This window comes from Actinia tenebrosa, unplaced genomic scaffold, assembly GCF_029948245.1.
Source record: "Actinia tenebrosa isolate PJP-AT-01 unplaced genomic scaffold, QUT_ActTen_1.0 PGA_scaffold0__85_contigs__length_37466705, whole genome shotgun sequence".
NCBI lineage: Eukaryota > Metazoa > Cnidaria > Anthozoa > Actiniaria > Actiniidae > Actinia > Actinia tenebrosa.
Window position 1 is genome coordinate 20,222,101 of NW_028292569.1, and position 13,590 is coordinate 20,235,690.

General features: G+C 37.1%; 3 protein-coding genes across 4 annotated transcripts in view; 1 reads left to right on the forward strand and 2 right to left on the reverse strand.

The window, feature by feature from the left end:
• Nucleotides 1-13,590, reverse strand: part of LOC148913684 (uncharacterized) — a 169,897-nt gene that overhangs the window by 57,977 nt on the left and 98,330 nt on the right. The window lies entirely within an intron of this gene.
• On the forward strand, nt 32-3,552 carry LOC116286286 (uncharacterized). Its single transcript, XM_089035056.1, has 7 exons — nt 32-253; nt 368-436; nt 545-595; nt 696-1,008; nt 1,202-1,928; nt 2,161-3,154; nt 3,305-3,552. The coding sequence occupies exons 1-7, from the start codon at nt 122-124 to the stop codon at nt 3,539-3,541; spliced, it is 2,523 nt and encodes an 840-aa protein (XP_088891182.1). The 5' UTR covers nt 32-121; the 3' UTR covers nt 3,542-3,552.
• On the reverse strand, nt 4,111-8,193 carry LOC148913691 (uncharacterized). The gene is made up of 7 exons (XM_089035068.1): nt 7,972-8,193; nt 7,789-7,857; nt 7,630-7,680; nt 7,217-7,529; nt 6,297-7,023; nt 5,071-6,064; nt 4,111-4,920 (listed from the first exon to the last, which is right to left on the reverse strand). Exons 1-7 carry the CDS (start codon nt 8,101-8,103, stop codon nt 4,141-4,143), a joined length of 3,066 nt encoding a protein of 1,021 aa, XP_088891194.1. The 5' UTR covers nt 8,104-8,193; the 3' UTR covers nt 4,111-4,140.

Here is a 13,590-nt window from a genome sequence, read left to right on the forward strand (position 1 = left end):
GGCAAAACAAAGTGTACAAATATTGGGTGTGGGATGTTTGTACAGGTGTTTTGCGTCAATGCAAATGTACAGCCTATAAAGAGGGTGGAGTAGCGATTGCCCAACCTATTTCAACTTTAACATGGATCAAGAATTTGGTGCAATCAACTCTTTGTCAGAATGGGAAAGTTTTATGGACTCGAATAGGATCCCGGATTTGTCCATTGGGTTAGCACTAAATCGTCTTTTGGAGTTGACGACAGCAGATTTTGAGGTTAGCATTCTTAAAGCAAAAAAATCGAGCTTTTTATATTATATTTTTAATTTATTTTATTTTATTTTTTACCGAGTTTATTTATTCTTACTAACGAGAGAAAATTTTTTTTAGAGTAACTGTACATACACGGAATCGAACGTGGATTTGCCAACGCCTGGAAATAGTAGTGGAGACAACAGGGTAAGAATATTTTTTCACAGTTGAATAACTTTGTGCGAGACTAATTTGATTGTTTTGATTTTGCTGTGTTATTTTTTTTAAGATCTTATAATTTTTCTTTATTTAAAGGTTAAAGTTCAAGAAAGTGAAGTTCAGACCGGAGCTGGTGTACCGAGAGAGGTAAATTCAGTTTCTTTTTACGTTTTTAATACTATTTTCAGTCAGTTGAATAGTTTATTTTCGATGAACTAATTTCAATGTTTGTTTTGTTTGTTTAAAGGATCCTTCCAATAATCCCTTGACTTGCAAAACGTGTAAGAAGACTTTCAAGAGAAAATTTGATCTACGACGCCACGAAAGAGAAATTCATGATGACAAAAGACATCCCTGTCCTCACTGTGGAAAAAAGTTCAAGAGGAAATCGGATGCAAGACGACATGCACTAAACGTTCATGAACGTCGGGCTATCAAACGTCAATATAAGTGTAATCAATGTGGAGAGGAGTTTGCTAATTTGGCACCCTTCCGAACGCACCAAGAAGCATCCCACCCGAAAAAGAAGGGAACCAAGAGACCAGCCACAGGTCAACCAGGTAGGTTTTATCAAAATACACTGAAAATCTAAAAATTTGACTCTTACTCGTTAAAAAAGCCCTTAGTTCAAGACGAATAACTATGGATGTACATAGCAAACAAAAGAAATGTATTAATTTGTTTATTATGGGAGGCATACGAATAGCTACACTTGGTTGCACAATTAATTTAGAGTGCTTTAATTATTTTCAGAACCAAGCATCAAGAAAAGGAAACAAGAAAGCTGCGGTGGAAATGATAAACAAGCGAATGACGGAAATGCTACATGGTCGGTAGATCCCAGATCCATCGATAGACTCCCCGAAGATGAGCAGAGTCAGATACCAGAGTACGGACGACATTGGGGTTACATACGTACGCGGTTTTCTCGTAAGAACAAGCTTCTGAATTGGTATAATTATCGTCTTCAGTCTCTTCATTCAGGAGGGCTCATTGAACATCTAGAGCAAGTGTTCAACGATCAAGATACCGTGTTCAAATTAAACATCGCCTTTGGGTTTATTCTAAGAAACATTGAGAATAATCAACTACAGTACCATTACTCTTCCAGAAATAACGATAACGTCTTTGACGAACCATTCCAAATTTCAACTGCTGCTGATCTCCAACCTGTACGTGATGGTTTGCAAAACCTAGATGTTCTAGAATGGGCCAGACAGCACCGTCCAAATTCTAAGTGGATCGTCGAGCAAGTGACTAACGTTACTTATTTTGTCACGAAGGTTATTAACCACCCCATCGGTAGAGGAAAACGACTTCCACATTACATTGTTGAAAATCGCGGGATTACTCCATTGGATTGCAACTTTCGAACAGGCAGACCTTACGAAGACAACTTGTGCTTCTTTCGTGCATTGGCGCTGCACAATGGAGCTCATCTTAAAAACTTGGAAAGGGATACTAAGCATTATTTTGAAAGGTAAGTGCTGTCAAGCATATGTTTCTTTTGTGAAAGCGTAAAGTGTGGAGTCAACCGATGAATTGTTTACTTAGAATAAATTAGCGACCTTTTGATTGCACTTTTGTTTGCCTTTAGTTAACAAAAGAATTTTTTTTATTTATTTTATCCACAAACCGAGACTTTAAACGACAACCGTTGCATCAATTTGTTTCGATATATTCCTATAACCGTCATTTATTCTTTATTCTAGGTATCGGGACCTGTTTTTAACAGACCAAGACTTCCAGGGAGTTACTACAGATGACCTTTCAGATTTAGAGAAACTCTTTGAAGTAAATATCTTCGTGTACACATTAGAACTGTCACACTCTGATGATGACGAGTTGATTCCAGAAATTATTGCCAAGCTCGTGACCCGTTCTTATTGTAATTACGGCAGTACCTTGTATCTTAACCTGTATGAAGGACATTTCTCTTACATAAATGATGTAAAGAAGTATTCCAAGTCCTTCTCGTGCAGTCGCTGTGGCAAATATTTCAAGAGTGATTATGGCCAACGTCGACATGAGCGTAGATGTGAAGCCAAAGTTCGTTATCAGTTCCCAGGTGGCTTCTACAAAATTCCAAAAAACATCTTTGATCATCTTGAGGATGAAGGGATTGGTATTCCTCAGCACCTCAAGTTCTTCCCCTACAGAGCCACCTTTGATTTTGAATGCTTCTTTGATCGCAACGACAATCCCGATGGGACAGAGAAAATGCTTTGGGAGGCAAAACACGTACCCGTCAGCGTTAGTGTTTGCTCTAATGTACCCGGGTACGATCAACCAAGATGTTTTGTTTCAACTGGTGACTCGAAGCTACTAGTTCAAGAAATGGTAGACTACCTTATAACGATCAGTATGGAAAGCTACCGATTAATGAAGGAACAGTTTGATGGTGTATTTACAGGTATTGAAAACAGATTGAAAGAGAAGAAAGCCACTCCCATACTAAATGAAACAGATAGCGAAGAAGAACATAATGGAATAGATGTGATGAGTTCTGATAATGATGACGATGAGGAGGATATTGAATCTGAAACGGAAGAAGACCGGTCCTTCATAAATGATGAAGATAGTATGGCAGAAGAAGAGCCTTCGTTTTATAGAGCTTTAAACCAGGAGCTAGGTGAGAGAAGACCCGTCCTGAGAAACATCGAAAAGACAGAGAATAAGAGACAGCATCCCTTACTCAAATTGAAGGTAATCTTTATGATATCTTCTATATGGTATACTTTTTATGTTTACGACTTTTGAACTAACGAATCTGACTATATGTCTTTTTTTCAGGAAATTAGAATATCGCTAAAATTAAGATACTCATCCTTATTTCTTTTTCCCCCTCTGCCATAGGTTAGATTGGAAAATTATCTAAAAGAGCTTCCAGTTGTGGGTTTTAACTCTGGAAAGTACGATCTGAATGCTGTAAGAGAATTCCTCTTTCCTGTTCTGGCAGAGAGCGAAGCGGTGCAATTCGCCATCAAACGGAACAATAACATGATGTGTCTTAAAACAGAACACTTGCGATTCCTCGATGTAACGAACTTCCTTCGTCATATGCAGGTTGGTGCATGCCATAACACCATATAATATTCTGAGGAACCCCATCGAACATAACATCAGCATTTTCTAAGAGTCGTTTAACGAACTGAGTTTTCCCACAGCATGTCGGCCCGGCGATAATGGCTCCAAAAGGATGCTTTAATCTTGTGTCCATCTCAACAACAAATGAACCAATTATCGTTTATCGACTGATTTATATAACTTTTTCTCCGATGGGATGAGCCAGTCGCATTTCGTTTTACCATATTCTCGAACAACTTTAAACTGTTGAAGTTTCGCTTCTTGTCAATAAGGTTTTCTTTGTTTGGGTGACAAATCGTGAACTTGGGCTAAATGATTAGAAAGTTTCACTAGATATTTTGAACCACAATGTGATACTGGACAATCTTTACAAACGCGACGACTCATGCTATCAATATAATGTGTTAACGAAAATGAAAATAGAATTTGGAAACGAGGACTTTTATCGAAATTTCGAGGGACAAAAGGGATAAAAGGGACAAAAGGAACAAAAGCATGCGCGTGTTTCATGTTTTGAAGAGTCTTTATTTAATTGAAACAAACACTGTCAAAACTAATTAAACAATCATCATATACTATGTACACATTCATTAAATTCAGGTCAATTAAATATCTAAGGGGATTGTGGTGATACCATCCTCTAACACTATTCGCTTCGGATAAAAATACGAAAACCCGTTCCGAATTTGATTATATGTGTAAACACTGTTATTCCAAACTCTGAAACCTTTGTTTTGACCTGCACTACTTTTCTTGGTAAGCAAGACACTAAGGTATTTGTCTTTGTCGATGCAATTATTTTTCTTACTGATCCCTTTACACGAAAACCTATCGCTATCCCCAAAGCAGTAGTAAGTCTTAGAACAAAGACCTATAATACCATCCCCTGACCACTCTTCTTTAAACAGTCCCGGGGTACGCTTATCGTATGCTGCATTTGCAGCACTGTCGGTTCTCGGAAACCAGTTGCATATATTTTGATTATAATCCTCTTTCAACTCGGGCCTCACTAATTCCTCGATACTTTCCCCAGCTAAAGCAATATACGCAGAGTCTGTATCCATTTCGCAATATTGGAAATCATTCCTGTCTACATATTTGTCAATGAAATCAAAGTAAAACTGAAGCATACGCAATTTTGCATATTGATATATGGTGTTATGGCATGCACCAACCTGCATATGACGAAGGAAGTTCGTTACATCGAGGAATCGCAAGTGTTCTGTTTTAAGACACATCATGTTATTGTTCCGTTTGATGGCGAATTGCACCGCTTCGCTCTCTGCCAGAACAGGAAAGAGGAATTCTCTTACAGCATTCAGATCGTACTTTCCAGAGTTAAAACCCACAACTGGAAGCTCTTTTAGATAATTTTCCAATCTAACCTATGGCAGAGGGGGAAAAAGAAATAAGGATGAGTATCTTAATTTTAGCGATATTCTAATTTCCTGAAAAAAAGACATATAGTCAGATTCGTTAGTTCAAAAGTCGTAAACATAAAAAGTATACCATATAGAAGATATCATAAAGATTACCTTCAATTTGAGTAAGGGATGCTGTCTCTTATTCTCTGTCTTTTCGATGTTTCTCAGGACGGGTCTTCTCTCACCTAGCTCCTGGTTTAAAGCTCTATAAAACGAAGGCTCTTCTTCTGCCATACTATCTTCATCATTTATGAAGGACCGGTCTTCTTCCGTTTCAGATTCAATATCCTCCTCATCGTCATCATTATCAGAACTCATCACATCTATTCCATTATGTTCTTCTTCGCTATCTGTTTCATTTAGTATGGGAGTGGCTTTCTTCTCTTTCAATCTGTTTTCAATACCTGTAAATACACCATCAAACTGTTCCTTCATTAATCGGTAGCTTTCCATACTGATCGTTATAAGGTAGTCTACCATTTCTTGAACTAGTAGCTTCGAGTCACCAGTTGAAACAAAACATCTTGGTTGATCGTACCCGGGTACATTAGAGCAAACACTAACGCTGACGGGTACGTGTTTTGCCTCCCAAAGCATTTTCTCTGTCCCATCGGGATTGTCGTTGCGATCAAAGAAGCATTCAAAATCAAAGGTGGCTCTGTAGGGGAAGAACTTGAGGTGCTGAGGAATACCAATCCCTTCATCCTCAAGATGATCAAAGATGTTTTTTGGAATTTTGTAGAAGCCACCTGGGAACTGATAACGAACTTTGGCTTCACATCTACGCTCATGTCGACGTTGGCCATAATCACTCTTGAAATATTTGCCACAGCGACTGCACGAGAAGGACTTGGAATACTTCTTTACATCATTTATGTAAGAGAAATGTCCTTCATACAGGTTAAGATACAAGGTACTGCCGTAATTACAATAAGAACGGGTCACGAGCTTGGCAATAATTTCTGGAATCAACTCGTCATCATCAGAGTGTGACAGTTCTAATGTGTACACGAAGATATTTACTTCAAAGAGTTTCTCTAAATCTGAAAGGTCATCTGTAGTAACTCCCTGGAAGTCTTGGTCTGTTAAAAACAGGTCCCGATACCTAGAATAAAGAATAAATGACGGTTATAGGAATATATCGAAACAAATTGATGCAACGGTTGTCGTTTAAAGTCTCGGTTTGTGGATAAAATAAATAAAAAAAATTCTTTTGTTAACTAAAGGCAAACAAAAGTGCAATCAAAAGGTCGCTAATTTATTCTAAGTAAACAATTCATCGGTTGACTCCACACTTTACGCTTTCACAAAAGAAACATATGCTTGACAGCACTTACCTTTCAAAATAATGCTTAGTATCCCTTTCCAAGTTTTTAAGATGAGCTCCATTGTGCAGCGCCAATGCACGAAAGAAGCACAAGTTGTCTTCGTAAGGTCTGCCTGTTCGAAAGTTGCAATCCAATGGAGTAATCCCGCGATTTTCAACAATGTAATGTGGAAGTCGTTTTCCTCTACCGATGGGGTGGTTAATAACCTTCGTGACAAAATAAGTAACGTTAGTCACTTGCTCGACGATCCACTTAGAATTTGGACGGTGCTGTCTGGCCCATTCTAGAACATCTAGGTTTTGCAAACCATCACGTACAGGTTGGAGATCAGCAGCAGTTGAAATTTGGAATGGTTCGTCAAAGACGTTATCGTTATTTCTGGAAGAGTAATGGTACTGTAGTTGATTATTCTCAATGTTTCTTAGAATAAACCCAAAGGCGATGTTTAATTTGAACACGGTATCTTGATCGTTGAACACTTGCTCTAGATGTTCAATGAGCCCTCCTGAATGAAGAGACTGAAGACGATAATTATACCAATTCAGAAGCTTGTTCTTACGAGAAAACCGCGTACGTATGTAACCCCAATGTCGTCCGTACTCTGGTATCTGACTCTGCTCATCTTCGGGGAGTCTATCGATGGATCTGGGATCTACCGACCATGTAGCATTTCCGTCATTCGCTTGTTTATCATTTCCACCGCAGCTTTCTTGTTTCCTTTTCTTGATGCTTGGTTCTGAAAATAATTAAAGCACTCTAAATTAATTGTGCAACCAAGTGTAGCTATTCGTATGCCTCCCATAATAAACAAATTAATACATTTCTTTTGTTTGCTATGTACATCCATAGTTATTCGTCTTGAACTAAGGGCTTTTTTAACGAGTAAGAGTCAAATTTTTAGATTTTCAGTGTATTTTGATAAAACCTACCTGGTTGACCTGTGGCTGGTCTCTTGGTTCCCTTCTTTTTCGGGTGGGATGCTTCTTGGTGCGTTCGGAAGGGTGCCAAATTAGCAAACTCCTCTCCACATTGATTACACTTATATTGACGTTTGATAGCCCGACGTTCATGAACGTTTAGTGCATGTCGTCTTGCATCCGATTTCCTCTTGAACTTTTTTCCACAGTGAGGACAGGGATGTCTTTTGTCATCATGAATTTCTCTTTCGTGGCGTCGTAGATCAAATTTTCTCTTGAAAGTCTTCTTACACGTTTTGCAAGTCAAGGGATTATTGGAAGGATCCTTTAAACAAACAAAACAAACATTGAAATTAGTTCATCGAAAATAAACTATTCAACTGACTGAAAATAGTATTAAAAACGTAAAAAGAAACTGAATTTACCTCTCTCGGTACACCAGCTCCGGTCTGAACTTCACTTTCTTGAACTTTAACCTTTAAATAAAGAAAAATTATAAGATCTTAAAAAAAATAACACAGCAAAATCAAAACAATCAAATTAGTCTCGCACAAAGTTATTCAACTGTGAAAAAATATTCTTACCCTGTTGTCTCCACTACTATTTCCAGGCGTTGGCAAATCCACGTTCGATTCCGTGTATGTACAGTTACTCTAAAAAAAATTTTCTCTCGTTAGTAAGAATAAATAAACTCGGTAAAAAATAAAATAAAATAAATTAAAAATATAATATAAAAAGCTCGATTTTTTTGCTTTAAGAATGCTAACCTCAAAATCTGCTGTCGTCAACTCCAAAAGACGATTTAGTGCTAACCCAATGGACAAATCCGGGATCCTATTCGAGTCCATAAAACTTTCCCATTCTGACAAAGAGTTGATTGCACCAAATTCTTGATCCATGTTAAAGTTGAAATAGGTTGGGCAATCGCTACTCCACCCTCTTTATAGGCTGTACATTTGCATTGACGCAAAACACCTGTACAAACATCCCACACCCAATATTTGTACACTTTGTTTTGCCGAGTCACGCTGATTTGATTGTTTAATTCCCGCCATTTTACACAAAAGCTATCAACATGATAATTTCTGAAGACTCGTCCCGCCATTTCGATAATCTATGAAAATAATACGGCATTGACGTCATTTCCTGTAAGTTCGGGACCAATCAGAACTTACATATCAGTTCAGGCGCAATGTAAATGAGTTCAGGCGCAATCCCAGAGTCTTGACGTCACTTCCGACTTATCAAATGGACCAATCAGGACCGCGAACGGTTCAGGCGCAATTCAGGCGCATTTCAGGCGCAAAAACCGGGGTAATTATCGACCTATAACACTACTGATGAGATAAGATGAGACGAGTTGATATGAAATGAGATGAGGTGAGATGAGATGAAATAGGATGAGATAAGATATGATGAGGTTAGATGAAATGAAATGAGGTGAAATAGGATGATATGAGATGAGGTGAGATGAGATGAGATGAGATGAAATGAGATGAAATACAATGAAATGAGATGAGATGAGATAAGATGAGGTGAGATGAGATAAGATGAAATAGGATGAGATGAGATGAGATTAGGTGAGGTGAGTTGAGGCAAGATCAGTGAGATGAGATGAAATAAGGAGATAAAATAGGATGAGATGAGGTGAAATGAGACGGGTTCAGATGAGATGAGATGAGGAGATAAGTTGAGGTAAGATGAGGTGAGATGAGATGATCGAGGTGAGATGAGATGAGATGAGATGAGATGTAATGTGATGAGATGAGATGAGGAGATCATTTGAGATGAGATAGGATTAGGTGAGATGAGATGAGATGAGATGAGATGAGATGAAATAGGATGAGATAAGGTGAGATGAGATGAGATTAGGTGAGGTGAGTTGAGGCAAGATCAGTGAGATGAGATAAAATAAGGAGATAAAATAGAATGAGATGAGGTGAAATGAGACGGGTTCAGATGAGATGAGATGAGGAGATAAGTTGAGATAAGATGAGGTGAGATGAGATGATCGAGGTGAGATGAGATGAGACGGGATGATGAGACAAGATGTAATGTGATGAGATGAGATGAGGAGATCATTTGAGATGAGATAGGATTAGGTGAGATGAGATGATCGAGGTGAGATGAGATGAGATGAGATGAGATGAGATGAGATGAGATGGGATTAGGTGAGATGAGATAAGATATGATGAGGTTAGATGAAATGAAATGAGGTGTAATAGGATGAGATGAGATGAGATGAGGTGAGATGAGGTGGGGAGATGAGATGAGGAAAGGTGCAGAGATAAGGTGAGATGAGATAAGGAGATGAGATGAGATGAGCTGGGTTGATGAGACGAGATGTAATGTGATGAGATGAGATGAGGAGATCATTTGAGATGAGATAGGATTAGGTGAGATGAGATGAGATGAGATGAGATGAGATGAGATGAAATGGGATTAGGTGAGATGAGATGAGGAGATCATTTCAGATGAGAAAGATAAGATTAGGTGAGATGAGATAAGGAGATGAGGTGAGGTGATATGAGGTGAGGTGAGGTGAGGTGAGATGAGGTAAGGTGAGATGAGATAAGATGAGATGAGATAAGATGAGATAAGATGAGATGAGGTGAAATGAGATGAGGTGAGATGAAATGACATGAAATAGGATGGGATGATATGAGATGAGATAAGATGAGGTGAGATGAGATGAAATAGGATGAGATGAGATGAGGCGGTGAGATGAGATGAGATGAGATGAGGTGAGATGAGATGAGGTGAGATGAGGTAAGACTAGTGAGGTGAGATGAAATAAGGAGATAAAATAGGATGAGATGAGACGAGATGAGATGGGATAAGGTGAGATGAGATGACGAGATCATTTGAGATGAGATAAGATTAGGTGAGATGAGATGAAATAGGATGAGATGAGTTGATTTGAGGTCAGGGAAGTCGTGTTGGGCTGAGGTGTTCTGAGGTGAGGTGAAATGATTAAAAAAGAAAGCGCCTGTGTCTCTTTGCGTGTAACCAAATAGTAGATTTCTGCAGTGGGGATGAGATAAGGAGATGAGGTGAGGTGAGGTGCATGGATGAAGTAAGGTGAGATGAGATGTAATGTGATGAGATGAGATGAGGAGATCATTTGAGATGAGATAAGATTAGGTGAGATGAGATGAGACAAGGTTGGCGGAGATAAGGTGAGATGAGGTGGGGAGATGAGATGAGGAAAGGTGCAGAGATAAGGTGAAATGAGATAAGGAGATGAGGTGAGGTGAGGTCAGATGGTAAGGTGAGATGGTGAGGTGAGATGAGATGGGTGAGAGCCATGAGGTGAGATGAGATGAGACAAATAAGGTGATCGTTTGAGATAAGATGAGATGAGATGAGGTGAAATGAGATGAGGTGAAATGAAATGAGATGAAATAGGATGGGATGATATGAGATGAGATAAGATGAGGTGAGATGAGATGAAATAGGATGAGATGAGATGAGATAAAATGAGATGAAATGGGATGAAAAAGGATGAGATGAAATACAATGAAATGAGATGAAATAGGATGAGATCAGATCAGATCAGATCAGACGAGATGAGATGAGATGAATAATGAAATAGGATGAGATGAGTTGATTTGAGGTCAGGGGAGTCGTGTTGAGCTGAGGTGTTCTGAGGTGAGGTGAAATGATTAAAAAAGAAAACACCTGTGTCTCTTTGCGCGTAGGCAAATAGTAGATTTCTGCAGTTTGGATCCTCCCCCTCTCCCAAATTGTCGCTATGTAGCATGTTTTTAAATGGGAGTGTAAGAAAATTAAAAAAAAAACGAATAGAGAAACAGAGGATATAAGGGTATAAGTCAATCTGTTCATTCATTCTAAAACCAACGTTGTTGCGTTGCAAGTCGTAGTACTTATACCTTTTGCAACACGTTTTTGCAAACAAAGATATGTTGTGCGTTCCAATTAAATTGCGAGGTGAGAGAAAATAGAGCAAACGCTCTACCACTTGCAACGCAACAATGTTGCACGACCAGTTGGATTATTATGTTGTTTCCCGTAATTCGTCGCCTTAACTAGCATTTGTCTTTTCCTTTATCACAAGATGCTGAATTTAAAACAACTTCGATTTTATTTTCCCCTTCTTCCACTGCAGTTTTAGAGTCGTTTTGCAGTGTTTTTATATATTTTAATCACTGTCTACCCAAATCCCAGGACTCTATTGCGGGTTTTTATCATGCTGTTCCAGAGAGTGCGATGTTTGTAATAATTTTGCCACTGAATGATTGAATCATCCAGCTAGATTTCCTAGTGCTGCTGCTGACAGATCCTACATCCAATATCAAGCAACAAATTTAGTTCTTGTACTTCCAATAATGTCATCTATTTTTAAGTAAAATTACATAAAGTTCGCTTTCACAATCACATGTCATCTATGAAAACCAATAGAAAGATTTGAAGCTGCCATTCATTCTAATGCTAGTCATCATCAGGCGCGTACACTGGAAAAATCAATTAATTTCCATACTATGGAAATACTATGGAAATAATCTGTAAATACACGGGTTCATCATAGTAGGGTTCTTGGGGTCGAAATAGATGAATATTTAAATTGGGACCAGCACATAGACAATGTTGCTGTTAAAGTAAGCTGTGGAATAGGGGCCATGAAAAGAATTCGGGACTATGTTGATCAGGATACTTTAGTTTCTATTTATAATTCAATAGTTTATCCCCACTTTAATTACTGTAGCGAAGTGTGGGATACCCTCGGCCAAGGGAATTCAAAAAGACTCCAAAAGCTCCAGAATAGAGCAGCAAGGGTAATTACGAGAACATCAAATGACACCCCCGCCACTGAAGCTTTACATGCTTTAGGCTGGGTCTCTTTAGAGTCCCAGAGGGGAAAAAACAAAGCTAAGCAAATGTTTAAAGTGTTAAATAATATGGCCCCAAGCTGCCTTTCTGAACTTTTCGTCAAAAAAGAAACAATCACAAATTATAACCTTAGAGGGTCCTCCACTTCGCTACAGTTACCATTCCCTAAAACGGAATACATGAAAAAAAGCTTTAGTTATGATGGGGCTAAGCTTTGGAATTCACTAACTGAGGACTGTAGAAATCAGGAAAATACTAAATCGTTTTCCCAAAAAATGGACTCGAGCTCCCACCCATAACAAATACATGACCTCTTTATTTCTTTATCAAATACATGAAATCTCTTTATACATATAATTATTACAATTGAAATAATAAGATTTTAAGCATATTATAGATAGGTAGATAAATAGCTTATGCTGTATATATATATATATATATTTATATTTTGATGTATTCTATTTTTAGTCCACACGCCCCTTGTGGAAATCAGCTAAAAGTTGTCGGGGCAAGCGTGTTTTAAATAAAGTTGACCTATCCTAATCATCATTTACATACTAAATGTACTTTTACATACTATTTTTTAACTGTAAATTGTTTGTAAATTACTGTGATATTGTTTGTAATTTCTTTCATATTGTTTGTAAATTGTTTGTAAATTACTGTGATATTGTTTGTAAATTTCTTTCATATTGTTTGTAAATTTCTTTCATATTGTTTGTAAATTGTTTGTAAATTTCTTTCATATTGTTTGTAAATTGTTTGTAAATTTCTTTCACATTGTTTGTAAATTGTTTGTAAATTTCTTTCATATTGTTTGTAAATTTCTTTCATATTGTTTGTAAATTGTTTGTAAATTACTGTGATATTGTTTGTAATTTTCTGTCACATTGTAAATTTCTGTCATATTGTTTGTAAATTTCTTTCATATTGTTTGTAAATTTCTTTCATATTGTTTGTAAATTGTTTGTAAATTTCTTTCATATTGTTTGTAAATTGTTTGTAAATTTCTTTCACATTGTTTGTAAATTGTTTGTAAATTTCTTTCATATTGTTTGTAAATTTCTTTCATATTGTTTGTAAATTTCTTTCATATTGTTTGTAAATTGTTTGTAAATTACTGTGATATTGTTTGTAATTTTCTGTCACATTGTTTGTAAATTTCTGTCATATTGTTTGTAAATTGTTTGTAAATTACTGTGATATTGTTTGTAAATTTCTTTCATATTGTTTGTAAATTGTTTGTAAATCTAAGTCATATTGTTTGTAAATTGTTTGTAAATTTCTTTCATATTGTTTATAAATTGTTTGTAAATAGAGTGCACGCAGTTCATACAGGCAGTTCATACAGGCAGTTCATACAGAATCCTTTGTTTCCTATTGTTTGATTATCACTATTTAGTACTAAAAATTGTTAAGTACTTGTTTCACGGGTTTAGTGCGAGCACTCTAACTGTGACATTTTTTGTAAATATAATTTTTGTGATATTATTCATGAATTTATGTGATGTTCTTTGAAATCTAAAGTTACAAGT

Bases quoted from the DNA above. Each gene is read 5' to 3' on its own strand.
- LOC116286286 (XM_089035056.1), top strand. From the start codon at position 122: ATGGATCAAGAATTTGGTGCAATCAACTCTTTGTCAGAATGGGAAAGT. The intron at 596-695 runs GTAAATTCAGTT...GTTTGTTTAAAG, and splicing joins GAGCTGGTGTACCGAGAGAG to GATCCTTCCAATAATCCCTT. The intron at 3,155-3,304 runs GTAATCTTTATG...CCTCTGCCATAG, and splicing joins ATCCCTTACTCAAATTGAAG to GTTAGATTGGAAAATTATCT.
- LOC148913691 (XM_089035068.1), bottom strand. From the start codon at position 8,103: ATGGATCAAGAATTTGGTGCAATCAACTCTTTGTCAGAATGGGAAAGT. The intron at 7,681-7,788 runs GTAAGAATATTT...CTTTATTTAAAG, and splicing joins ATAGTAGTGGAGACAACAGG to GTTAAAGTTCAAGAAAGTGA. The intron at 4,921-5,070 runs GTAATCTTTATG...CCTCTGCCATAG, and splicing joins ATCCCTTACTCAAATTGAAG to GTTAGATTGGAAAATTATCT.